The 26,489-nt window shown below is 39.7% G+C and overlaps 1 protein-coding gene across 1 annotated transcript in view; it reads left to right on the forward strand.

Annotated features, from left to right (window-relative positions):
- The window catches only part of LOC136864344 (lachesin), a 512,637-nt gene that overhangs the window by 173,011 nt on the left and 313,137 nt on the right, over positions 1 to 26,489 (forward strand). The window contains exon 3 of the mRNA XM_068226175.1: positions 10,600 to 10,785. Coding sequence (XP_068082276.1) covers positions 10,600 to 10,785 — 186 coding nt within the window. The remainder of the gene's footprint in view (positions 1 to 10,599; positions 10,786 to 26,489) is intronic.

Below are 26,489 nucleotides of genomic sequence, written 5' to 3' on the forward strand. Positions count from 1 at the left end.
CCGACAATTGTCTTGTTGGTGCACTCCCATTTCGTTGGGCGGTCAAGGCCAGATTTCGGTCCTGCGGTGCGGTGGTTACCCTTGGTCGACCTAGTACTGGCCTACGACTTACATCTCCTGTGTCTCGAAATCGTCTTTGTGGCACATTCAATGATACGGCGAGTTTGGCCTGCTTCCAGGCGGCCGAGTATTCTACCCTGCAAAACGGGGTCCAAATGGCGTCGTTGTGCCATTATGTTGTCACGTTTACCACGGCTACGGTTACGCCGCTAGTCAAAGCAGGGAACACTCGTTTCCTATACAGAGCGAAGCCGTAAGTTTGGTAAGTGCATATGTCGTGAGATTTGCGGTCTATTTCCTGTTGCGCTGCTTACTCGTAACTTATGCTTAACTTCTGGACACTAGTGTATATGATTATATTGACTAATTTTCTATGATTAGCATATGTGTAAAATGTTCTTCTTGGATCAATTCACGTAGCCAAAATTATTGCTCAACAGTTTCGATGCTACAGACTTTTGATACTGATGCGATTTAATTTATTTCATGCCGGGCTGAGTGGCTCAGACGGTTAAGGCGCTGGCCTTCTAACCCCAACTTGGCAGGTTCGATCCTGGCTCAGCCCGGTGGTATTTGAAGGTGCTCAAATACGACAGCCCCGTGTCGGTAGATTTACTGGCACGTAAAAGAACTCCTGCGGGACTAAATTCCGGCACCTCGGCGTCTCCGAAGACCTTCAAAAGTAGTTAGTGGGACGTAAAACAAATAACATTATTATTATTATTAATTTATTTCATATATACTCTGTAGCCAATTTAATATTATCAGTACTGTACCACAATGAACTTTACGTCAGGTGCTTTGACAAGAAAATAATAATAATAATAATAATAATAATAATAATAATAATAATAATAATAATAATAATAATAATAATAATAATAATAACATCGTTCCTTCTCTAGCCACATCGTGAAAATACAAGGCAGCTAGGATTAAGACGTAAATTTTCATGGGTAAATTGTGGATTCTTAATTTAAATGAATACGTATTAAATATATGGTATATATGGTATCTAGCTCAATGGTTAAACAGTTTGATCTTTCCCTTCATGAAGAGGTATTAGGGGGTAAAATACTACTATATCTCTTTAACTCCCTTTAATAAAACGGTGTCATTTAAGTAACAAGAGACTCCAAAAAATGATTCTGAGGATAATTAGCCCACAATTGCAGTGGTCTGAGAATTTTAGTGAACACAGTGGTTTTGTTCCGGGCAGAAGAGAGAGGGACGAGCTAAGTCCGACATTACCAGCAGCCGGGCATATGTATACAAGCATTAAGCCTATGATTTATGAAATAATCGTAGAAAATGCGACCACACTCATGTTGACACTGAGGGCAGTAGAAGATTAAGCGTTATCTGCCGTACCATTGTGGACAATTCTCTAAATATCACCCACCACGAATTGAAGGTTGTCACTGCAATAAAAACTCGTGAAGTTGAGTAATTGATTGTTGACATGGTTCATAGAATGTGGGAGGCTAGGCAGCGCACGATGTGATTATCCGTGTTACGCATGGTTCGTGATAGATGTTCCACAATAAATTAAATTTATCAATAACAACATGAACTACACCGATAATAGAAGAGTTACCCGATATTTTTTTTTTGCAAGCGTATACCGATATCGCGAAATTTATTGATCTAATAACAAGGTCGGCAAATCACGGCTTAAAATTAAAACATCGTCTCTCATTCACGAAATATGTGTATCAGCACGTTTCTGTGGCTTCGCAGTCTCTGGGTTTCGAGCTACATGTACTAAGGTATATAAACTTCTTTAAAACAATAAATGTTTTTGTTGTTGTTGTCTGTCCATACTCTGGTTTAATACAACCTTCCATGCACGTTATAGTGAGCTAACATCTTCATGTCTAAGTAGCAGATGTGCCCTCCACGTACTCTTGTGTATCGTATTCATTTCTTGGCTTCCTCCAACCTTCGTTGCACCCCACACTTCCCCCAAAACCTACTTACTAAGTCCCGGGTGTATCAAGTTGTCTTTTATTAAGCTGTACAGATTACACTCTGTTTTCTGATAAGGGTTTTAGCCACTTTGTTACTTTCATTTTCCAGCCCCAGTCTCATCCTTCGTTTTGCCAATATGAAATTGTCTGGGGAATGATAAGATAATATCCGTTTCCCACAATCTCGAAAACCACAGATCCACGATATTGTACTGTTTCTTCTTCTTGTCCGTTTCACCCTCCTTAGGGTACGATAGATATATCAATGGTTAGTGAGTCGAGTTTTCCTGTCCTCAAAGTACTTTTTCATCCTTTCAGATCTTGCCTTCCTCTCTTCTTCAGAAATTCTGTATAGTCGTTTGGATTTCACCCTGTCCTGAAACCTCTTTATCTTTGGTTATTTTCTTCGCAAATCCATCTACAAGCATCTCTTCTGTAATTTCGAATTTTGGTAGGTCCTTATCAGTTTCCTTAAACCAGTTTGGCTTGGTTTTCTTATTACGGAAATAGTTGAAGATTCTTTTAGTTATCCTTTTCGGGTCCATTCTAAGAATGGTACTGTTTATTGTAATTTTCTTATTTTCGATGCATGCAGTTTTCAAAAGTTTACATCTTATAGCATAATTGAAAACATGTGGTAAAAGCATAAATATACACGTGTCCGGAAAATACCATTAACCAAAATATAATAATTGTAAGTTATTTAGAAACTGAAAAAAGAAAGAATGGCCGAAATGAGTGTTAGAAACAGAAATGGCACTTAAAGAAATTAAACTTCTCGGAAATGCTGTAGAGATCCATCGGATACCCCGGAAACGGAACCCCCGAAAGTAAGGGTCACCACAGTAGTCATCCTTATTTCCTCCATTCCGTGTCCGACTTATCAAATGAATATTATTATTTTAATGTAAAAACATCTTGTTTACAATATTAGTTATATGCTATAACTATATTCAACGTACCTAGTTGCTCTAGACTTCAACAAAGTCATATTGCCCAAGATGTATTACGCACATTCCCTTAATAATGTTGAATAATTCTGCAATTCTTCCCGGATGCATCCACTCTGTGGTCAATACCATTACGACCGTACACAACTGAGTTTTGTTATCAATTTTCCTCATATCCTACTCATACGTACATTCTTCTCTTATTTCCTTTGCCTTTTATAAGATGTACTCATCCCATTTATTTATAACGTAGTCAACATTTATTATCATCCCTACTCTGTCTGTATACTTTATGTTTGTTTACCCCCATTAAACGTTTCAAATTTTGTTTTATTGTCTACGTTAGTCCTCATTCTTACACTTATATTGCGAATTCCTACCAGTGACCTCTTCCACTTTGTAGCAGTTTCTTGCCTTTCAATATCCATAACTCTTAAAACTACCAGTCTATAAATTATTTGGTATTCTACACAGTCCCTTTCTCAGTAGTATCCCATTCCTACCGTTTCCAGAATGTTCCGTACCACATCAACCCAGTACCCTTGATTCCGATATTTTACAGTATTTGGTGTTGGAAGAATATATTTAACACATCGCCACATTTTCCCAAGTTTAGTCTTAATCAAAGTTAGCTGTTTTTAACAGTATTTTCCTGTAGACTTACATGATTGCATTTCATTCATACTCTACTTTTAGCTGTGCAAATTAATAATCCCATTATTATTTCAGAAAATTTACTTGTGATTATATCAAGTGTATTAAGTTTTCTTCAACTCCCTATATCTCTGCTCCATACAATACCCTAGATTTAATTAATGCATTAAGTACATTTTATACACCCTGTATTGGCATCTTTTCGTCCAACGTGTTAATAGCTAACAATACACTCATACCTTTTAGTTTTGCTCTTTTTATTTGTACTGACCATTTTCCATTTCCATTTAATATCATACCCAGGTACTCTCTTTACTTAACGACTTTCAATTTTGCCTGCCCCCATCCTCCAGTTTTCATTCATTTTTGAATTACAATCTTTCCAGTAATTTACCACTTCATTTATACTACCCTGCGTACTGGCAGGAGACAGTGTGAGTAGGAGGAAGTCATCTTCAAAAATGAGACTCGGAATATCCTGATTCTCAAGACTTGTATAAGTCTAGACGTAATGAAATGTATTATTTATGAAGAGCTGAAGGCCGTTCAGTCATGAACTGCTCATCTCAACGGTATTATTGAACTACAAGTATTATTATTATTATTATTATTATTATTATTATTATTATTATTATTAAATTGTTATTGGCAGCGCTCGTTTTTCTAACGGAACCCAACGTCACGCCTAATTTTCCGGAGTGACCACTGACTAATTTGAAGACTTAGCTGATCGTAATTATGTCATTTTAACTGGGAGTCATCATGTGTGTCTCCATCAAAATTATCAATGTTAGTTTCATTAATTTGGCGAGGTCTCTTCTTAACTGGGCTATGGACAGAACCGCTTGTGTTTTTTTTCATGTAAAATATTTTCCTATTACACTTGTAGAATGTCCCGTAGCTTCAGTCATCACTTCCCACACATTACTGACTGAAATTACTTGTCTGGCATATTTTGCATTCTCGTATTCACTTTCGAAATGTGCATTAATACTACACGCCCTTTCTTTCGTATCAGAATGCATTGGTTTGCCCCTTTGTCCAAATAACGACATAACGGCAATGAAGTGGAGCAAAAATAGCATCGAAATTAGCAGACCCACTGTTTTCTTAAAATATACCATTATAATCTTATATTTTGCGGAAATTGCCTAAGATACACAAAAAATAATGCATGTTAACACTGTGCACTGCACTGTTTAATACAGAACGAAGAATACTCGGCATTTTTTTTTAACTTCGTGGTGGGGGTCATCCGAAGTCCACTCTCCACCCCCTCCCCCCCTCCTGTGTGACAGTCAACACTAGCTGCATCCTTATCGACGTGCTGTGAGGTAGTGGTACTGAGGAAGTATCGTGGCTCTCCGAATGCTAGGCATGCTACGATGCAAAGTTGTACTGGAAGTCGATGATAAGGGCCAAGGACCCCCTCCATAGATAGAACTAGAAAGATGCCTGACGGTAAAACCGGCGCCCTTTAAGTGAAAGTATAGCTCCAAAAGCTGTTTATTTTTCGTCCTTCATGTAGCTGTCTGCTTGGGGTGGTAGGAATTACCCGCTCTCTCTTGCCTGTCCCATATGTTAGGCGGGAAGAATGCATCGACTCGACAGTCTATAAGCGGAAGACAAAAAAAATTCGTACAATAAAAGCGATGCAAATAATGTTCTTTATTTTTTCATTTTTATGAAACGCACAACAGTGCGCGCCTGGACCACGTTCAATCCTTTCATATTCTTTCTTCAACTCTCTATGACCTACCGGGCTTTGGCTGCGGCTGTCCCTATCAGGAGAGATAATAGTATAGCACACCTTAGTACTGTACTACATTGCCTCGCAGCATGCCTGGCACTGGAATAGGCACGATACTTCCTTCAGTACCAATACTTCCAACCATTCCTTCCGTCCCGTTTCTCGTCCGGTGGCGATGTAGCTTGTGTTGTTCGTCACGCGGGCGGAGGGTGCAGAGCGGACTTTGGGTGCCCCCAATCTGAGAAGTAAAATTTAAAAAACTTGTCGAGTGTTCTTCGTTCTGTATTAAACAGTGCAGCGCATAGTGTTAACATGTACTGTTTGTGTATCTTAGACAATTTCCGTTAAATATAAGATTATAGTGATGTATTTTAAGAAAACAATTGATGTGCTAACTTCGATGATTTTTTTCTCCATTTAATTGCTGCTGTGAGTTTATTTCGAGAAAGGGTCAAACCAATGCAGTCTGATACAAAAGAACTGGTGTGTCGTTGATATCCTACAAAACAAAAAACAAAAAATCCTACAACAAGATATGCACAAAACACAGATAGCACTAGGCTATCATGTATCAACGATAGAACAATGACGATAACTAACTATTGACTGTTAATCAGTACCGGAAATGCAACACCGAACCACGTCCAATGCTTACACCTTCTTCCTTCAACTCTTCACGACGTACCGCGCTTGGGCTGCAGCTATCTAATCAGGAGAGAGGAATTTACCGCGCTTGGAAAACTTCCAATGCTTTCACCTTCTTCTTTCAACTCCTCACGACGTACCGCGCTTGGGCTGCAGCTGTCCAAACAGGAGACAGAAATTTACAGCGCTTGGATCGCCTCCAATGCTTTCACCTTCTTTCTTCAACTCTTCATGACGTACCTCGCTTGGGCTGCGGCTGTCCAATCATGAGAGATAAATTTGCCCCGCTTTATCTCCAACCTAGTCGTCCCTCGAAGCCACATTTTGAAATCAAACTTTTGGGTCCGTAGCTACCATACTGACGGCATCCTTCCGACTGAGTTGTTGACACAGACGTGACTCATTAAGTTTCCAATGTTATCATCGGCTCCGTAAATGTTCTGGGTTTCCCAATAGTGCTCAAAATAAATTACGTACTGGATCCAATACGCAGAACTTCCAGCTTCCGCACTGTACCAGATAACTAAATGCACAAATATCCATATTAGTAATAATAATAATAAGAAGAAGAAGTATAACGCGTTCTAAGTGTATTGGGAAGGCTGATATCTAAACTATCAAAACGTAGTCCTACTACATAATAATTCTTAAGGGGAAAAATTCGTTTATGGTAGCCTGTCTCGAACGCGAACAAGAACTGTGAATAACAACATATTATATAAAATTTTACTGTGAAATTACACTCATTGACATGTCATCAGAAGGACTAATAAACTGGCATACCACTCGCATTCCTGCAAGGACATCTTACCGCTTGGGAACCAGTTAATCTGATTCGAATTCTTCATCACCTTTGCTGTCAGCTGTGGCAACGGCAGGACTTTCTCTGATTTCATCTAATTTCAGAATTTTTGAAGTGAGTTTAACACTCATTTTAATCATGCAGACACTTCAATACATCAATGAGAACATGAAAGTTATAAGCAATTATTTCCAGAACTAAGGAATGCGAGTGTGAGCGAGAAGGAGGTAACAAAACAGCGATCACGATACGATACTGTTCTGTACAAATGTATAGACTTAAAGAGCGCAAGGACCATTACATAGCAAAGCCAGAAAGTAAAGGTTGGAGGACTTTAGATATTAGTGACCGTAACGAGAACAAGTAACGGAAATTAAACATTTCCTCCCAGCATTGATGAAATTAGTTGAAAATATTCAACAAAGGAAGCGTTATTGGCTGGATCCGAGTGCAATATGCAGATACTTTCTAAAGGCTTTGAAAAAGCGGGTGCGTATTATCGGGGTTTCACTAAAGTAAAGTTTGATTTACGAAGCTGATTCCATAAACGCTAAGAAGGTACTGTATATAATACACGAGACTTTGTATTCTTTTAAGAATAAGTAATGCGAACTAGGGAACTTTCAATGAACTCATCTCGAATTGAACTCTCCGAGAATGCATATATTGTACAAAGGCCGTACTCAAACAACCAATTGCGATTTTCAATAGTGGAGACTTGGTAGAGATACTGAAATGCCAACTGGGAGAGTAACGGGTGACTTGTGGGAAGCTCTGGTCTCTATCTGGCCAAATCTGTTGTCACTATGCATATTACATCGCACACGCCATTTCTACGCTGTGGTAAGATCGATTCACTGCACCGGGCCTCACCCAAGAGTGTCGGATTCCTCCTTCTGGCTGTTTTTTCCTTCCCATTGTTTTGGTACACTACTAAGCTCAAAACGTTCTCGAAATTATTTTGTTTTTCCGAAATGAAGAATGCCATGTGGGATATTTTTGCATTAGCCGTTGACAGCACTCATGACGTCACATCCATACAAATTTCATTTTCATCAAAATGTTGTCTTTGCATGGTAAAAATCTCTTGTTGTATGTTTATACAGAGTTCAAAAAATTATGGAAACATGTTTTTGAACGTATGTCATGCTCCACAAAACAATACCTCACACCCAGGTATATTACCAACTAAACCTTTATTCTTTATCGTTGAAGTATACAAGAAACATCGATGGATTCGCGTTCATTTTCAGGACACAAACGGAAATGTCCAAATAGGGGCGAAAACAAAGTGATAACAGTCCTCCAGGGTGGATTTTTATCACAGTTGGAGAGCTTCAGTATGATGTAGGACCTCTATGAGCATTTATCACATCTTGGCACATACGTGGCATTCTCTGTATAAGTTAACGGGGGTCACATTGCGGTATCAGGCCCCATTCTTCAATGAGAGCCTGTTCGAGGTCTTGGAGAGTCTGTGGTGGAACAGGACGCCCACGAACACTCCTGTCAAGCCTATCCCACACATGCTCAATGGGATTAAGGTCGGGACTCAATGCTGGCCATTCCTTCTCTTGAATGTCCAGTTCTCGCAAGACGGCCATTATCCGTCGCCTTCCTGGATATCATTTGGCATGTACTGCTCACCACGGCGTTTCCATACATTTTGATCTCCATCACGCCGTGTCAGGGGAAATCTAGATTCGTCTGTGAACAACACAGGTCTCCATTTGCGTTGGCAGTTGACGTGGGTACGGGCAAACAGAAGGCGAGCTGCGCGATGTTGCTGCGTTAAACGGGGCACTCGAACAGGACGTCTGGGTCGTAAGGACACCTCTCTTAACCTGTTCCTTACTGTCTGGTCAGACAGCGTGCCTCTAGTGACCCTCCTGAAATCTTTTTGCAGTTCTCTGGCAGTTGCTAAATGACGCTGCAACGCACAGATGGTCAGATATCGGTCATCCTGTAGGATTGTCATGCGTCCACGACCTTGTCCAACTCTCCTTGTGAAGTTGCCTGTCTCACTGTAGCAATTCCACACGCGTTGAATAACTGACGGAGAGACATTGAGATCCACAGCAACACAACGAAAAGTCCATCCTTCCTGGATCAAAGTGACGGTCCTTTCGACTTGAACCTCTTTAAGATGTCTCATGGGATGTGCTGGTTTACGTACAACGTGCTCAAATGACCACAGTAGTACCACAACGATACACGGATGCACCGCTATTCACTTTGTTTGAGGGGTCACCTGGCAGTTTAATGAATGGCTACGACTACAGACGAAGTATAACTTCGATTTGACATACCCTGAGTAGCTACGGTCGCAAGGTATGCTGTGCAACCATTAGAACCCCATCTATAACTTCTGTTTGACATACCCTGAGTAGCTAAGGTTTCAAGGTATGCTGTACAACCATTAGAACCCCATCTACCAAATTGACATTCACATATCAGACGTTACAAAACATGTTCCCCTAATTTTTTTTGAACTGTGTATTTTGTTCTTTTGATTTGATGTCGGCTACAGAGAAACGTGCAAAATATCAAATTTTGTACTTTTTACACAAATTACCCTCAAACGCATTAAGAATACTAAAGGAAACTAACGTGAAGCATAACGAAAGAAGTCTGAGGGAAATAGTGAAACGGAAACGATCAATAAAATAAAAAAAAGAGTTGATTTCCTTTGGACGATACTTTACTTGCACATTGGTTAGTCTGGATAATACATTACCCTGCCAGACACAACGTGACGGCTTTGGAGCATGCTACATACTCTCTAGATCTGTCACCAAGTGAATTCCTCCCATTTTCACAACTGAAAATCATCTGAATGGGTGACTATTCTCGAGCGCTGGAAAAGTCTCTTGAAACGTGACGAGAGCACTGAGAGTGGTTTCGCGAAATGGTTTCCAGCAATGCTTTACAAGCGTTGGAGAAGGATGTCACTGCAAAAGAGAACTATTGTGAAGGAAATATTATCTGAAGGAACGTAGAAAGGTTTATCTTAGTGATAATAACAAATTCTGGAAACTTTTTGAAGCTAGTATATATTTACTGTTCTACCTTAAAAGTCTCAGCTGGCTTTTAGCAAATAGCCTTTCCCAGAAGACATCCATTCTCTTGGAGATATTTCAAAAGTAGATTTCGATATAAGTGTATTTTAAACTTTTTTTAAACTTCTGCATTATCTTATTGCCTGTTTAGGAAGCAAAGGCTAACGGCCGAGAGGATTCGTAATGTTAACCACAGGGCACCTCATAATTTGCGGGCCTTCGGGCTGAGCAGCGGTCGCTTATTAGGCTCTTCGGGGCTGTTGTGCCATGGAGTTTGATTTATTATCTTAATTAACGTGAGTGTCAAGACAGATTTTAAAACATTACCTACTTTCATTAATGATGTAGGTGTATTCAACAGGAAATCAAGATGTAAACTTGACTTTAAAATACCTCTGATCATTGTAATTAATTCTTTAATTACTTTTGTTTATCAGAGTTCAATTGAGGTTTGATGATATATTGATGTGAAGTCTTATGTAGATTTACATATTCATTAAAATAATGAGCATGTAATTACAGATAGTTCAAGAAACTTCAATGTATACCAAGGTCCGGTGATGTCAGTTTAAAAAAATTTCAACGCAGCCTTTTAACATTTTTTGGCATAAATTGTTGGTGTTTCTTGAGCTTGAAACTAAGAGTAAATAAATATGTATATGCTAAGTTTATTTCATTTGTCTCCTGCAAGTTGCACTTATGGTCGCAGGTGGCGTGGATCAAGGCTGACACGAAAGCCATCTTGGCCATCCACGAACACGTGATCACCAACAACGCTCGCCTGTCCGTAACACATAATGACTTTAACACGTGGACGCTGAACCTCCGGGATGTGAAAAGGGAAGACAGAGGACAATACATGTGCCAGGTGAACACGGATCCAATGAAGAGTCAGGTGAGTTTATATTTGCCTTATTTTACATTTGTATGATAGTAATACAGCGTGCGAATAAACAAACAGTGCTGAAATTGCAAACATGTTCTGAACGTCCAGATTCGTCATTATAGCATGTAAAGTGACAATGGTAACACTTATCCAACAGCGACGGTATAGCACGTGTTCTAAATAGGAACAGTCACGTCTCATGCACTGTTCGTAACTGTCCTGTAGAAGGTAAGAAGGTAATTTCAGTACTGTTTGTTTTGATGCATACTGTCATAATAATAATAATAATAATAATAATAATAATAATAATAATAATAATAATAATAATAATAATAATAATAATAATAATAATAATAATAATAATAATAATAATAATAATAATAATGGACATATTTTCTTGATTTCCCCTTCTGGAGGTGCATATGGCCCTGAGGTTCACTCAGCGTACACCAAAAAATGAGTACCAGGTTAATTCCTTGGGGGAAAGGCGGTCGGGCGTAAAGCTACCCACTCTACCCCATCCCGTGCCGAGGTTAACAATGGTGGAAGCCTTTACCTTCCACTCTTCCAAGGGCCTTCATGGCCTATACGGAGGTGATCTTGCTTTGCTTATAGTTTCTTGACACTTTGGACACCTCGGTACCCTCGATACTCATCGAACGGTACTGCTACAGATGAGTTCGTTACTGTTCCGATACCAGTTAATAGAATATTAAAGTATTTAATTAATATTATGAGCTTGCTAGAATAGGAGTTTCCAGGCGAGTAGGTCGTGCGGTGAGGAGCACGCAGCTGTGAGCTTGCATCCGGGAGATAGTGGGTTCGAAACCCATTGTCGGCAGCCCTGAAAATGGTCTTCTATGGTTTCCCATTTTCACACCAGGCAAATGCTGGGGCTGTACCTTAATTGAGGCCACGGCTGCTTCGTTCCCATTCCTAGGCCTTTCCTATTCCATCGTCGCCGTAAGTCCTATCTGTGTCGGTGCGACGTAAAGCAAATAGAAAAAAAATAGCAATTCTTAAAGTGGTGGAAAGGAGCACATAACTTATAAGTTTCAAAATAGCAGTAACTATAGCCCTTTTTGAAGCCAAAATCGTTCCTATTCTAACATACGGAAAAGAGATAAAATGGGAAAAGATAAGCCATAAAGACCTAATACGAATGGAAAAAGTGAAAGCCAGATTCTTGAAAGCAGCCCTCGGTATTTCAAAGTACACCAAGTCAAGACTAGCGTACGAACTCGCGAGAGAAACATTTCTAATAGAGGACCTGAGATGGAAATTCAATCTGCCCTGTACAGACAACTGGAAGAAACTGCGGTTAGAGAGGGAGAAGAAAAAGAAGTAAATATGGCCAGAGTTCTACTCTTCAGAGGCCATGATGAACAGAGCATGGACCGGCACAAACCAGGAGCTGAGACATTTTGTAAATTCCATGGCAGTCCATGGCTACCATCACAAAATCTGTAGGTCGAAGACATACGACGACCCGGACTCGATGTGCATATGTGAACTCTGTGGTAAACATTGTGACCGATATCACGTACTGTCGTGTAAAAATCGTGTGAAATCAATCATAGACCTCTGTATTGATTAATGTATCCTAATACCGCACAACTCGTGCGCAACAAAGTTTATATAAAATAGCAGTATCAGATATAGCAAAAATTTGGGCTCGTTGATAGCTCTACTAATCCCATTACAATAGGGATTTCTCAATTTCAGTAGATGTTCTGGTGCCAGCATGTCCGAAGTACAAATTTCTTTGAAAGTCATGTGACAGGACAATAAAACGTGCTGAATTGCAGCTTGAGGAAGATGATTTCTAATACGTTTCTTTGTAGCTTAATTTATTGTCAGTTTGGACAGCTATGCCAAAACCACGTTCCACCTACAAAATACCATAAATATGAGTATAACCAATAATAGAGACTTCCAGTAAACAATTACCGTGGTCTATTTAAAATATCAAGTCACAAATAAGGAAACTATTTACCGCAAAAACTCCAGCACTTGTATCATAAACCCTGATGTTGATTTTAGATTATTTTTTTAGATTTGAAGTCAGCTGTTATTTTGAAGTGAGAGAAGCCGCTGTGTTTCGTAATCTACCGCTTTTGGGTAATATGAGTAAAGTGTGGAACTATTTCCATTTCAGGTCTCTTTGTCTTAACCGTGCAATTTGCTGCATTTCAAGAAAGTAGTTTAAAGCGAGAAGGAAAACTCACAACACTAGTAACCTGAAAAAGCATGTCACTTCACTTCATAAAATTGCTTTTGCTGAACATCCCAATAAAAGAAATTCAAAACAGTGAAAGTGTCACATGCGAAAAAATGGCATTGGATGTTCCTGTACCTGTTCATTCCATTTCGAAGTAAGTGTCCTTGTAATTTTCATAATCAACATCATCACAATACTCTAATATTAGCCAGCCTACCCTCACATCTTAAAAGACAAAGGATTTAAGCAGTTGATTCGGCTTGCTCGTAAGCACATATCAAATGACATCCTCCAAGAGCTGCATCTTGAAGTAGAAAGATTAAACGATGAGTTCCGAAATGCAGATAGCATGACTGTTAAGATAGATTTGTGGACATCGGCAAGAACAGACAACTATCTGAGTATCACAATTAACGTTGTAGACCAAGACCACAAACTTCAGCATATATACATTGAAGTGATACCATTTGAGGAAGTGAGACACGCAGGTGAAAATATTGTAAATTTCTTGTATAAGACATTGGAGACTTGGGGATTAACTGATACAACAGTGGCTGTGAATCATGACAAATGGTAAACTGGAAAAATTTCCGCAGTTTCCGTGTGTATCTCATACATTACAACTTATTCATAAAGAGGGAATTTTCAGTTCAAAGAATATTAAGAATCTCGTTGCATTGTGTAGGAAATTTCAAACATTCCTCAAAAATTCACAACGATTCTCAAAACTGCACAGAAAAACTTTCTGTTTCATAACACCTCCTGATTCAAGATGAAATTACAGGCTGGATTTCAACTCTTCAAGAACGGAAGAGAGCCATTGTGTTCACATCTGACGATCTAACCTTTCCAGTTAATCTTAAAGTATCACAATGTGAACATATTTATTTGTTGATGAATAAAAGAAGCGTTTTTTATCAAGCAACACTAGCCTTAATTTCTTCTACAATGAGAGAGACCGAGGCAACCCCCGTTATGAACAGTGTCATATATCATCTTTAGAAGCCATCACACAGTGTATTTGTGTCAGTAAGACAGGCAATGCTGGACGCAATAAATATGCGGTCCAGAAATCTTGAAGAGAACGAATTATGTTCCATCGCTACACTGTAGGACCGCTGCTCAAAAGGGCGAGTTGTTCGTAGTTTGCCGGTCATTGCTACTGCTGCAACTTACTAATCAACAGGAGGGTCCTGAATCTACAACTGAAGAGGTGAGCTTGTAAGCAAGTTTTAACGTGTTGTGTATTCAAATCTTTGGCGAAATTATAGGAAACCTTTAAATATTTGCTAAAATTAGTATAGTAAAGATTTAAAATATAAGTATATATATTTTATATGACCCGTTTTTGGAGCCAGAAAAATTGTTGTTATGTGGTGCTTGTACGGCAGTATTAAGTAAGAAAATAACAAATTAATTGTCAGTTAACACTTCTGAAGGCGAAATTACCACATACCTGAAAGACGATCTGTTATTCCCCCTTTCAAGTGTTTACGATTATTACGAAACAAAGCTTCCGAATCTGGAAAAACCAGCAACAGTATTTTCTGAGAGACTGTTTGGCACAGCAGGACTCATATTTGACAGGAAAAGAAGTATGCTCAATCCCGACAGAGTATGAATGGTTGTATTTTTAACAAATTTATAATACTCTTAAATTGTTGTTTAACCATTCATTTGATTTTTAATAGCGTGGAATACATTTTCAACATTTGTTTGTGAAATGATATAGGTCTATACCTACACTGGCGGAAGAAAATATCCAAACACCAAGAATGGGTTATGCTAGATTAACGAATGTTGGTAGGCGTGTTTATACATCTGAAAGCTGACATTGATACAAATTTCCCGCAACTCGCATTAGGGTGGCGCTTGTAGAGGCCCCCTGACGTTACACATCAGGTTTGCTTTAAATCGGGCTGTACTGTGCGAGAGCGTTAGTTATTTGTGAGATTGGATGGAGTGACTGTGAGTGGGTCAGGAATGCCTTGATGACGACGGAGAGATCAGCATCAAGTAATCACTGCGGTTGAACGAGGCCGTACAATAAGGCTACGTGGAGGTATATTTTTCTTCCGCACTATTGCGGAACGACTTGGCAGGAATGTCTCCGCTATGCATGAGTGCTGGCAGCAGTGGCCACGAGAAGGTACGCTCCCAAGAAGACCGGGCTCTGGACGTCGCCGTGGCACCACCGAGAGAGAGGACCGCCGTATTCGGCGATAATATGAAAAGGAGACCAGGTTCATCTGTATGTGTGGTGAACGATGGCTGGACAGATTAACACCAGGAGCAATCCGAGTGCCGTAACAACAGATTTTGACCTTAACGAGTGGAAAATAATTCTCGGGATAGCAGTGTGGAGCAATAGGAGAACTCTATTTTATTTACTCACTAACTTACTTACTCTTCATTATGATCTATTCAGTCCATTCCGACCTCATACCTCAAATCGTCTTTCAGAGGGGCAATCAACGTCTTCTTCCAACTGGATGGTATTCTAGCTCAAACTTGCTATTTTAGTAGCCTTCTTCATTCGAGCGTGGGCTCTCGAATTCATCAAATTTGCAAAAATATTTTATTTATAAGATATATATGTTCTTAATTTTCAGTTTTTACGAGAGATATAAATAAAGTTTTTGCTAGTGTTTTACGTCGCACCGACACAGATAGGTCTTATGGCGACGATGGGATGGAAAAGGCCTAGGAGTTGGAAGGAAGAGGACGTGGCCTTAATTAAGGTACAGCCCCAGCATTTGCCTGGTGTGAAAATGGGAAACCACGAAAAACCATCTTCAGGGCTGCCAACACTGGGATTCGAACCCACTACCTCCCGGATGCAAGCTCACAGCCGCGTAAATAAAGTAGTGGCAACACAGTCCAGATACTCGCAGGAGATCGGACAAGCGCAAATAGGATATGCGAGCGATCAGGTGGCGCTGTTTTCGACGGGCATCAATTTGGGTGTGTTGTCGCTGTGTGGCGTTGAAGTGAAGAGTGTCGATTTCACAACTCTAAAGCATGTTTTCGAAAGGTGATCAGCTATCGTTCTTCTTCTTCTGCTCTAAGAAAAGCGGGTTCTATTCTGGTTTAAGTAGGTAGTATGTTAACTTCATCTTGTTGACTTCCGGCACAACATTACTGCTAGACTGTATTTTGACAACATGATCTCTTAAAAAATACAGCCTTTCCTTTCCAGCCGCTTTTACCATGCCATTGTGAGATCGCGTGTGCTATTTAGTGTACCCATCGCGGGCATATCAGGGCAATAATTACATAATACGGCTTCACAAACAAATACATAAATGGAATTCCTGCTGAGAACCTTCGGAAATCACTTCGCGGGGCTCGAAGTCTCATCCTCCCTACTTTCATTGCGTCAACGGCTAAAGCTCAGAAGCATACGCGTAATGGAATGTTCGTAAAAGAAAAATAGGCACTACATAAAATATATCGAAAGTGGGGTTCTCTATAATGTAAGAGGAATACATCAATCATCAATATTATTAAATGAGAAGAATCTTTGTTAAGAATATTTACTAAACATTTTATTAAACTGATAGAACTACACGATAAGTACATGAGATAATGCCACATTATTACACATAAACAAATAAATAATCAACTCAAAAGCAATCATTTGTATACAGTATGCCTTAACGTCCTTTCAGTTTAATCACAGTTGTGGTTGTCGCCTGGCATACTCTAAATCACTTTGTTAACGCGCACTGATACTTTGTACGCATTTCATGCACTTATTTTATTTATTTCTAAGCAATGATACTCGATGGTATCTATTATCTGAATGGACTGACCAAAAGTCAGGATGGCATTCTCTCATTAAAACATATCTCTATTCTTATAGGTTATTTAATTGATTCAGTTTCACTCGCGTATATATATAATTCAAATTACACCTCGGTTTGAACATCTTCAATGATTATATATTTATTATATGGGATTTATAAAATACTTGAATCACTCTGTAAAGCGAACACATAGTCTATATTCAAATTACTATGAAGATTCTTACCAGTTAGTAACATTAAGAAGAATTATAAATTAACTGTCATGGTTATGGAATCTATGCGTATTGATTTATACATTTTTTCCACGCGCGAGATTGCATCGCCTTATATCAAACACATGGTCTATTTGACCACATCAATTGCATATTATACTGAACACATACGCTTATCCTGGGCTTACCTAATCCTGTTATATTCAAAGTAAATCAACCAACGCTGGTATCTAACCCATCACCATAAACACTTGGGAATAATGAAATACATAAATACATTACATAGTAAAATATCAAACATATAGCAAACAATACATCTTGAAAATATCGCCTAGTCAAGCCATAAAGTTTCAGGCTAAATCCATAGTTCCAACGCGGGTCGAAACCACGTTCTTCAGCGTCCGAGGTAAAAATCTGAAACTCCTATCACGAGCTAATTTGATACATAAAAATGGGGAGGAATACGTCCTTCGCAGAAACGTAAAATTATCAATGCTACTCATAATGTAAGCCAACGGCCGTAGCCGTGTTGAAACACCGGATCCCGTGAGATCTACGAAGATAAGCAACATTGGGCGTGGTCAGGAGTTGGATGGGTTGCCACGCGCTGTTGGTGGGGGTAAGGGAATGGAGGAGCGGAAAGGAACTGGCCACCCTACCGCACGTAAACTCCGGCTGAGGAACACCTCTGCGGAGGTTCGGACCTGCCTTCGGGCAGAATAACCCTTACTTTTACTCATAATGTATCATTAGCATGGGACTGATATTGCATTGGTGAATAAAAGAAAGCTTACAGGCAAATGTTTAAGACTCTTGGACACAACACAGTCCCCCTCGGACCGTGCAAATCCTTACATCGTAAATCTGTCTTTCTCCAAGAATGGCCAGTGTCCTGCCCTGCGGCAGCGAAGACATTTTCTATTCTTTCTTTCTTTCTTTCTTTCTTTCTTTCTTTCTTTCTTTCTTTCTTTCTTTCTATCTTTCTTTCTTTCTTTCTTTGTTTATTTATTTATTTATTTTTCATTCTTTTCATCTTGGCTCGTTTCCAAGTACACGTTTATTTAAAGGCCATGAATTCTTATTACCTATTATGTCGGCTACATATACAGCCTAATTCAATACATCACGATAGCCGTTATTATTATAATTATTTTTCATTCCAGTATCTCAAACACTTCACAAGCCTCATCCTTCCCGCATCACACCACTGCATCTCAAATCCATTTTGTTCATTTATAGAGAAGACTCTATTCTTATAGGTTATTTAATCGATTCAATTTCACTCGCGTATCTATATAATTCAAATTACACCTCGGTTTGAACATCTTCAATTATCATATATTTATTATATGGGATTTATAAAATACTTGAATCACTCTGTGAAGCGAACACATAGTCTGTATTCAAATTACTATGAAGATCCTTACCAGTTAGTAACATTAAGAAGAATTATAAATTTAACTGAAGTGCCATTCTCCTCAAATATGTGCTTAACACGCAATAAGAATTTATGGCATCTATGTACTAATTCATGCAAATAAGCCCACTGGAATATTAGTGATTATCCTTAAATCAGAGAAGAAATCCTATTTAAATTAATAAAATAATCTTTCCCAGTCACACGCGTATAGTGTTCTCTACATTTAGTAATATTAGGAAATTTTTTAAATTTATAAATAAAAGTTAATACTAGCATTCAAATCTCGTGGTTTAATATATTCAAGGAATGTACTTATCAGATAATGCCTGTGGTTCGCTGCCATCTCGAGGATACTCCTGGAATTTTAGACCCTCATGACGACAGCTACACTCTTAAATAGTTCTTGGTTCTTTTTCCTCCTCACAACATCCATGTCCCGAATTGTGGTCTTCCGTTGTTGGAATTTCTAGACGTTCCCTGAAGAGATGAATGCAGGCACTCAGGTGCGATTCTCGTTGATTCCAATTCTTGGGTTCGATGATCACTCACGACATATAGGAAAAAAGTGGGAAATTTAGTTAATAAACACTGTTTATGTGCTTTCAAAAATCTAATGGTGATTAAATTCACTTATAAATCAAATGGACTAACCCAAAATAGTGGTAAGTTTGTATAAGTCACTATTCATTTCCCCATTAATCACACAATCTGACTAATTGTTACCATGAGTGTCCCTGGAGTATGCAAACGTTATTCCTATCATGAACACCTTTAATTTTACTGAATGTTACTCACTGTTTAAATGCTTTTAAAACAGCCACTATTAATTACTGAATATAATCGGCTGTCTCACTACTTCTAAACAACCTGATGCGTTTGCCCTTTCTTTGATGATTGCATCATATGTCGACACTGACTGTCGTCTATATTTAAAGGATTAAATGTTAAAATGAGCTATTCATCACCACTGCAGTTAATCTCGTACAACATGGCTTATTTCGCGATATTTACACCGCACTGATATATTTTTCCTCGACACAGCACTTACACTGATATCCATAGTTCATTACTGACACGTAAGTACTGCGGCTGCAAAAATTACAATGGGATATTGAATCTAGGTCCGGGTTTTATTTACAGCATCTGGGCTGAGTGGTTAGGGAGGTGGTAGACCACGCCCCTGATCGAGATTGAGCTCCGGTAAACGGAATATTTCAGCAAGGTGAAAGCAATCAAATTACAGATCGTGACCCCCGTTTTATACTGATCTAATTTTAAATCAATACGATCAGCGGGTCTTTCACAATCTCAAAAGCGTCCTTTTAGAAATTCACGCGTTACGGTTCATCTCGCAAGACCTCCCACTTTTTTCTCACGTGGCCAGATCATGACAGTCATCTTTAGTCCGCGTACCACTATATGACATGCGTCATTACCGATCCACTATTAAAGTATTGCGTTTATATGCATCAATAATTATCATTAAATACGTTGGTTCGAATGAGACCTGAATTATACATTTTCATAGCTTATCTCAGACAAAGGTGTCCTTTTTCTTCTTCTTTTTAGTTAATTATGGTGAATTGGCACCAATGAGTGCGGTGTTGAATCAGCAAGGATTTTTATTTATTGGGGGTTAACACACCTTAATTCAGCCCACTCTCCGACAACCTACATTTCCACGCGTAGCGTCATCTCTCCTCCTCTCTCGCACGAAGTGAGAGGGCGATCTCAAGGTTCCGCGGTAATACGCCATCCTTTTCTCGATACAGCGCAGAAAACTGCTTCCTTCGGGCCTGCGTATCGCAACTCGCATCCCGGTTTGGCACGTAGACTGCTAATTACGGCATTATGTGTCGCAGAATGTTGCGGAAAACGGCTTATATAATTGACTAAGCCTCCTAACATGCCTATGGCATAGTGAGGAACGGTTACAGTATGACACACACACACACTGGTCCAATTTAACTACCAGAAACTGTTCCTGATTAGAATCCTATGTGTGCTTCTGTGATTAATAGCAGTTTAGTGTGTTGTGTGAATAGAGAGGCGTGTATTAAGATTAACAGAAACCCTCAGTTCTTGAGACGGAGAAATGAAGTCGCTACTCAAATCCTCAACCCAGCCAGGATTAGAAACCGGGGCCTTCAAAATCGAAGACCATTCAGCCAGGTATTTGCGGGAACTTAGGGAAGTTAATCAAATAACGTAATTTTGTTGCAAGGCAGGTAGATCGCTTCTTATTAAGAGTTTTCTACGAAGTACAGTACCATAGAATCCCGGTTATTCGACCTAAACGGGCCGGCGGGACTTTGAATTTGTAGGGATGTCGGTTAAAGTAAAAGAATGTCGCGAGTTCTTAGCGATATCTTATTATTGTTATAGTTTACAACTAAATTAACTGTAAAATACAATTCAACATTTGAAAATAAACTATTTTTATTCATTTAAATCTGTCTGAAAGGTTTTCAGTAGACTTTTGCGGGCGTATATACAGTATTTTTTCCTGGCCACAAGTGTAACGCATTCTGTGTAGAAGTAACTCTTCTTTCAGCATGATATTGAACCCGATAGGGGCATGATCCAAGGACCTTTGGTTGATATCGATCTCCATAATTACGCACGCAATGCTATTAAAATGAAAGAACGCTGAAAATGATTAATATACATATCATTAATAGAGGTCATACCGAAACTAATTAATATTCATACCATTGAGATAGATAAATTGTGTATTTTAAAATTATTCTACGAGATTTCTTTGTCTGCGACTTATTGCGCAGTATTATCCTTTGTGTAGCGGGGGCCCCGTAGATGAAGCCAAGCCAACTTAGACCCGGGAGGGGTTATGAATGGGGATTCCCTGTGACATCACTCGAGAGAAGACATCCCTCCTCAAGACTCACAGAATGAGGGGAAACTAACTTTTTCGAAACGGAATATAGGAGCCATCTTGGAATCGGACTGGCCAACTTAATTACCTACGAGATAGAAAATTAATAAAACTCTAATTAGGGGCTCATCTCCCGATTTAAAAGGGATAAATGTCATTGGGACATTTATTTAGAGTGTTTAATGTCCTCTTCCGTGATAACTTTCAGCCGAGGAAAGAATACTGTGTTGTTTCTGCGTGGAAAAGTACTGGGGCCATCTGTTTAGTCTCACGACAGCTCCTCGAGATCGGGACTTCACCCCGTGTGGCGGGGGAAGCAGAACAGATTTTAATTAATTTAAAGAGATTCACCGAAGGATAATTGAGTGGTTATGTCTAAATCGCACCAACTAGATATTGGCCACCGGTCGCCCGCACTATTTTACCTCGAGTACGCCGGGAATAGGCGCTACGCAAATTAGGGGAAGGGGTACCGCTCCCTAGTAAAAACTACTGCAGAACGGGACAAGCGTCAGTCCGGGTTTGCGGTTCATTGACGGCGCAGCTACGCTCTTTTAAGCCCTCGTTAGGTCTTTGTTCAATAGAAATTAATTCCTATTTAAGGTGAAATAATCCAATTTGCATAAACAGTGTTTAGTTTGATCTCAGTGACGCCAGTGTTAACTTTTTGGAAAACCGTGACGTGGAAAATCATCTTATTATGATTACTATAATATAAGAATCTTACATAGTCGCATAGGAGATCGTGACCGGACGTTCACATTGAACGCTGTTAACCGGAGTGTGATTTAAACAGTGTCGTTGTGTCTGTGCAGGATTAAGTGTTAGCGGCTCCAACATCATCAAACAATGGCTCAGCAACTTCAAGATGGAATATTAATGGAAATCATCACCGTGGTGCCCATGGAGGAGGAGTAAACTCAGGATGGACTTCCCGAGTTGACAAAGGCATCACCACCATGTGATAGAGATGAGTACAAAGTTCTAATATCTGGCATGCATAGAAGGGATGGGAATATTTATTGTAAACTGACGCTATAAGGGATTTAAAGATGTAGTCCTGTGGAAATAGAGCGCCGGAATGGGCGCGTAGTAATTAATTCTTAGCTTAGGAAACCGACTACAGGTCTGAGTAATCGAGTGTAAATAATTAAGGGAATATAATACTTTAGCTTTGCTTAGGATAGTGATTCATTCAATTATTTTCTTTCTTGGGAGATTCTGTTGTTTATTTGCGTCAGAAGACCAGTAATAATTAGTTTATGGGAGTGCAATGAGAGTAGTTATTAGAGCATTCATTAATTTGATAAGTGCATGGTATATAAAACGGTAAGTACTGCGGTATGCAAAGGCACGTCACTACGAGACCCAGCGGCCAACGTGACAACCTCAAAATTTCCACCCTTTGAAATACTTAGATAAGGAGTGATAGGTTTAAATTGATTCTGTGATTAAATATGCCAGGGAGTGATCATAATAAGTGTATTAAACATCGATTCGTGTGAAAAGTAATTAATTAATGCATGTATTGCCGTGTGATGATAGTGTAGCCGTGTGCCGGCCATCGATTAATTAGCAGTCAGTAATCAGATGTTAATTGCCGCGCGAGTGCTTAATTGTGTTGTAATTGCTGTATAGATTCCGCGCGATGGCCACGTATAAGTAAGGTAGCGGGTAAGCTATGTAGAACGACGATAATAATAATAATAATAATAATAATAATAATAATAATAATGATAATAACAATCGGGCAAAGATTACCATTATGGGGCGGGAGTCGCGTTGCAAGAATGATATGATACTGCTGGGTAGATGTGTGTTTATTTTAAGGTGATTTGCGCGAGTCATTTTAAGACCGCAGTTTATTGTGGAAGTGCGTCCGAGTGATGTGTTACAGTTTCCTTTTAAAAGGGAATGTTACGCCTGTTAATGTGAGTGTTGACCCCTAGGGGAGGGAGAACTACCGTCTGGCCTTGGCCCAGCGTGTATTTTTTGTCTGAATGTCCCGTAAGCGGAGGAGGATAGGACGGGGCTGTTAAAAGGGAAGTTGTTTTCTTTGAACGGCGAAATAATGTGATCTACCTAACACGGCAGAGCTGTGAAATAATTAACACGCGACCCGGCAGATGATGGTAATGTTTGCCAATGAATCGTTGTTAATTGTACGAGTATAATTAGATAGGGATTACAGGACCCTGCCTTCATCACAAGAGGTTGTCAGTTCGATGCTCAACGTAGGCATTGGAGGCCTACAGTATCAGAAGGAAGATCCAGTGCCTTTTACGTGTTTTACTTGCATATCATGTACCATGTATGTGTTTTTTTTTGTGTCATGTGTTGTTGTACATAAGGTCAGTGGTGGTTCTGTCCATCAGCTCGACGATGCCTAGAACAGCGAGGGTCGGTTCGATCCCAGGTGTTGTATCATATGTGTGTATTTTCATTTTCTTGTTTTGTCATTTCATTGGGAAATTTAGGTCTCAGACGTGTGGTCGGACGCATGTTAGTTTTATGTGTTAGCGATAATATAGCCTCAGTGTTATGATAAAATTTCCATTCGCTATATGTCACGATACATCGCTTCGCGATAACGTACTCGTTTCTATCACGTATAACGGACTGAGGTCCACAAACAACCTACAACAAGCATTTGTAAATGTTAATGTAATTCATTAGGGTAATTTAATGCATCATTTCCCATTATCATTAAGGTTCAATAAACCGGTTTGTGAGTCAAATATTTTAATTCGAAGGTGTTCTCATTTTTAGTTATATGCCCCGCTTCTCCTCCCTTGTACGCCTCTAAGCTTACTTTAGTTCAGCGCCTATTTATTTCTTACTTCATGACCTGTTAGCGACCCTGTAGATCTCATGCCGGTGCCAGTTAGGTAGGGGCGGGTGCATATACAAAATGGCGCGTCCAAAGTGGGGCCTAAGTCACGATAGCGAGGAGGATAATTGTACACGTTGCGCCATATACAAAATGGCGGCCCAATGTGGGACGTGTTTTACTGTTAAATAGGCGCGTATATTTATTCTACATGACTTGTACACGTTGCGCCATATACAAAATGGCGCTTCCATCGTGGTGCGTATATAAATAGGCGCGTATATTTATATTATCTGACATTTCCACGTGACGCGCACATATACAAAATGGCACGTCCAACGTGATGCGAGATAAAAGGGCGTAAGTGAACCGTGGGGGCTCGATATGTCCGTAAATAAGGGCTACCCAGATTTAGGAAATGTAGCGCCATATAAAATGACATCTAATGTGTGGCTATATAAAATGACGCTCCAGGTGGGACATGTTTTACGGTTTAATGGACGAATTTTCATGTTCAATAGGCGCATAATTATCCCACATATCGCATAATATTAATGCGAAGACAGGGGCGTGTTGTGTATTAGGCAAGGTATACTTGTGCGGCTTCCAGGAGTGGGCACGATTATTTTGGTAACCCGTGTCTGCTTCTGACATTTCCACGCGAGGCCCAGTTCATTATAGTTGAATAAGTGACACCTTGAGGTCCATCTTATATCGTTGTATGAATGAGAACACAGCCATGGTCCAATGATATGGGCAGAGCCATGACATTCGCGTAAGCAGGGGCGTATCCAAAAGTCAAGGGGATTAGTTCGAATCCCGGGAAACAATAAAATGAATTTCCCATAAGTGAGGTTCGAAGTGAATAGTGGCTCTTTCTTAGTGCATATCTATTCACGGATATTAGCCAGTGGTGTGTTTCGTCACCAAGCAACCTGCTATTAGGAAATATATTTTACGTTGGTATAACCGTGGATGAGAAGAGGTAACCTCACGCCTACTTTTCTTTTTTCGAGTGGCAGTAGGTTGATTTCATGGGTTCAGTTTGAGATTCTGATGACTTTGTGTGTTTGAAGGACCTCAATGCTGAGGGCATGGGTTGATTTATTGGCACTATACCACAGGTGTTGGTATTTAAAATCGAGCCCAGTTTTAGAATTACAGGTCAACCGGCAACTTTATTAACTGAATTTGAGGGCTAATATTATAATCATTTTCGGAAATTTCCCGTTGCTTTTCATATAAATTTCATGAACCTTAATGATGTTAGGCAGTTAGGCAGCTTCAATGATAGCCGTTTTTGAGGCTTAATTTGCAATGACGATTAAAGTAAAAATTATTTGAAGCTGGAAGAACGTAAAGTTTGGATAGAGGAATCTTTTCTTTTAAAGTAAATAATAATTATATTGTTGTGGATTGTTGATGCCGACGTTAGCGAGGGGGGTCCTGTCATCTCAAAGGATAGCGACATGGATAGTGAAGCCATGCGGGCTTTGATGGAGGAGATTATGGTCAGCGTGAAGGACGATATTAAGACGCTTGGAAATAGGATGGAAGAGAACAGTGCGCGGAGTAGGGCACTTGAAGATAAGATGGATGAGAACAGTACGCAGATTAGGGAGAGCAGAAAGGCGATGGAAGATAAGATGGAGGAGAATAGTGCGCAGATCAGGGACAGCGTGAAGGACGATATTAAGACGCTTGAGAATGAATGCAAGCAGGGGCGTGCGGAGGTCAGAGACCAATTAGAGAATTTTGACGGTAAATTAACACATCTTGAGGTTAAATTGGAAGAAAACCGAACCGAGACTAGTAAGATGATTGAGGAGAAATGCAGTAGTTTAATGAACAAAATTCAGGAGGTTCAACAACAATGCGAAAAGGGGGCTAAGGAACTAAGCGATAAAATAGACGCGGTTTCTCAGCTCAATGCCGTTGTTGAAATAAAGGTCGAGGGAATAGTTGAGCGGCTTGATCAGGTTGAGACCAGTATCGAGAGAGACATAACTCGCGTGAATGGCGAAATCGTGGATGTCAAAGGGAAAATCGATCAGCTGAATGGTGAAATGGAACAGGTCAGGTCCAAAGCGAATGACCGCGACACGAAGATCGAAGAGATAAGGGAGCAGGTCGAGGATAATCAGACAAATATCAGGATCGTTGAAGAAAGGACGGAGAAAGCATTGGCGGTAATCGAGGCCCTGGACGAGAAGATTACGTCGGTATCGCAAGCAGCGCAGTCCGATACGAAACTAACTCTTGCCAGGTTACGGAAGGAAGTGTCAGGACAAATAGTAGGAGAGACTGCTAAACAGATCCACGAATGGA

Source organism: Anabrus simplex, chromosome 1, assembly GCF_040414725.1.
Source record: "Anabrus simplex isolate iqAnaSimp1 chromosome 1, ASM4041472v1, whole genome shotgun sequence".
NCBI classification, from domain to species: domain Eukaryota; kingdom Metazoa; phylum Arthropoda; class Insecta; order Orthoptera; family Tettigoniidae; genus Anabrus; species Anabrus simplex.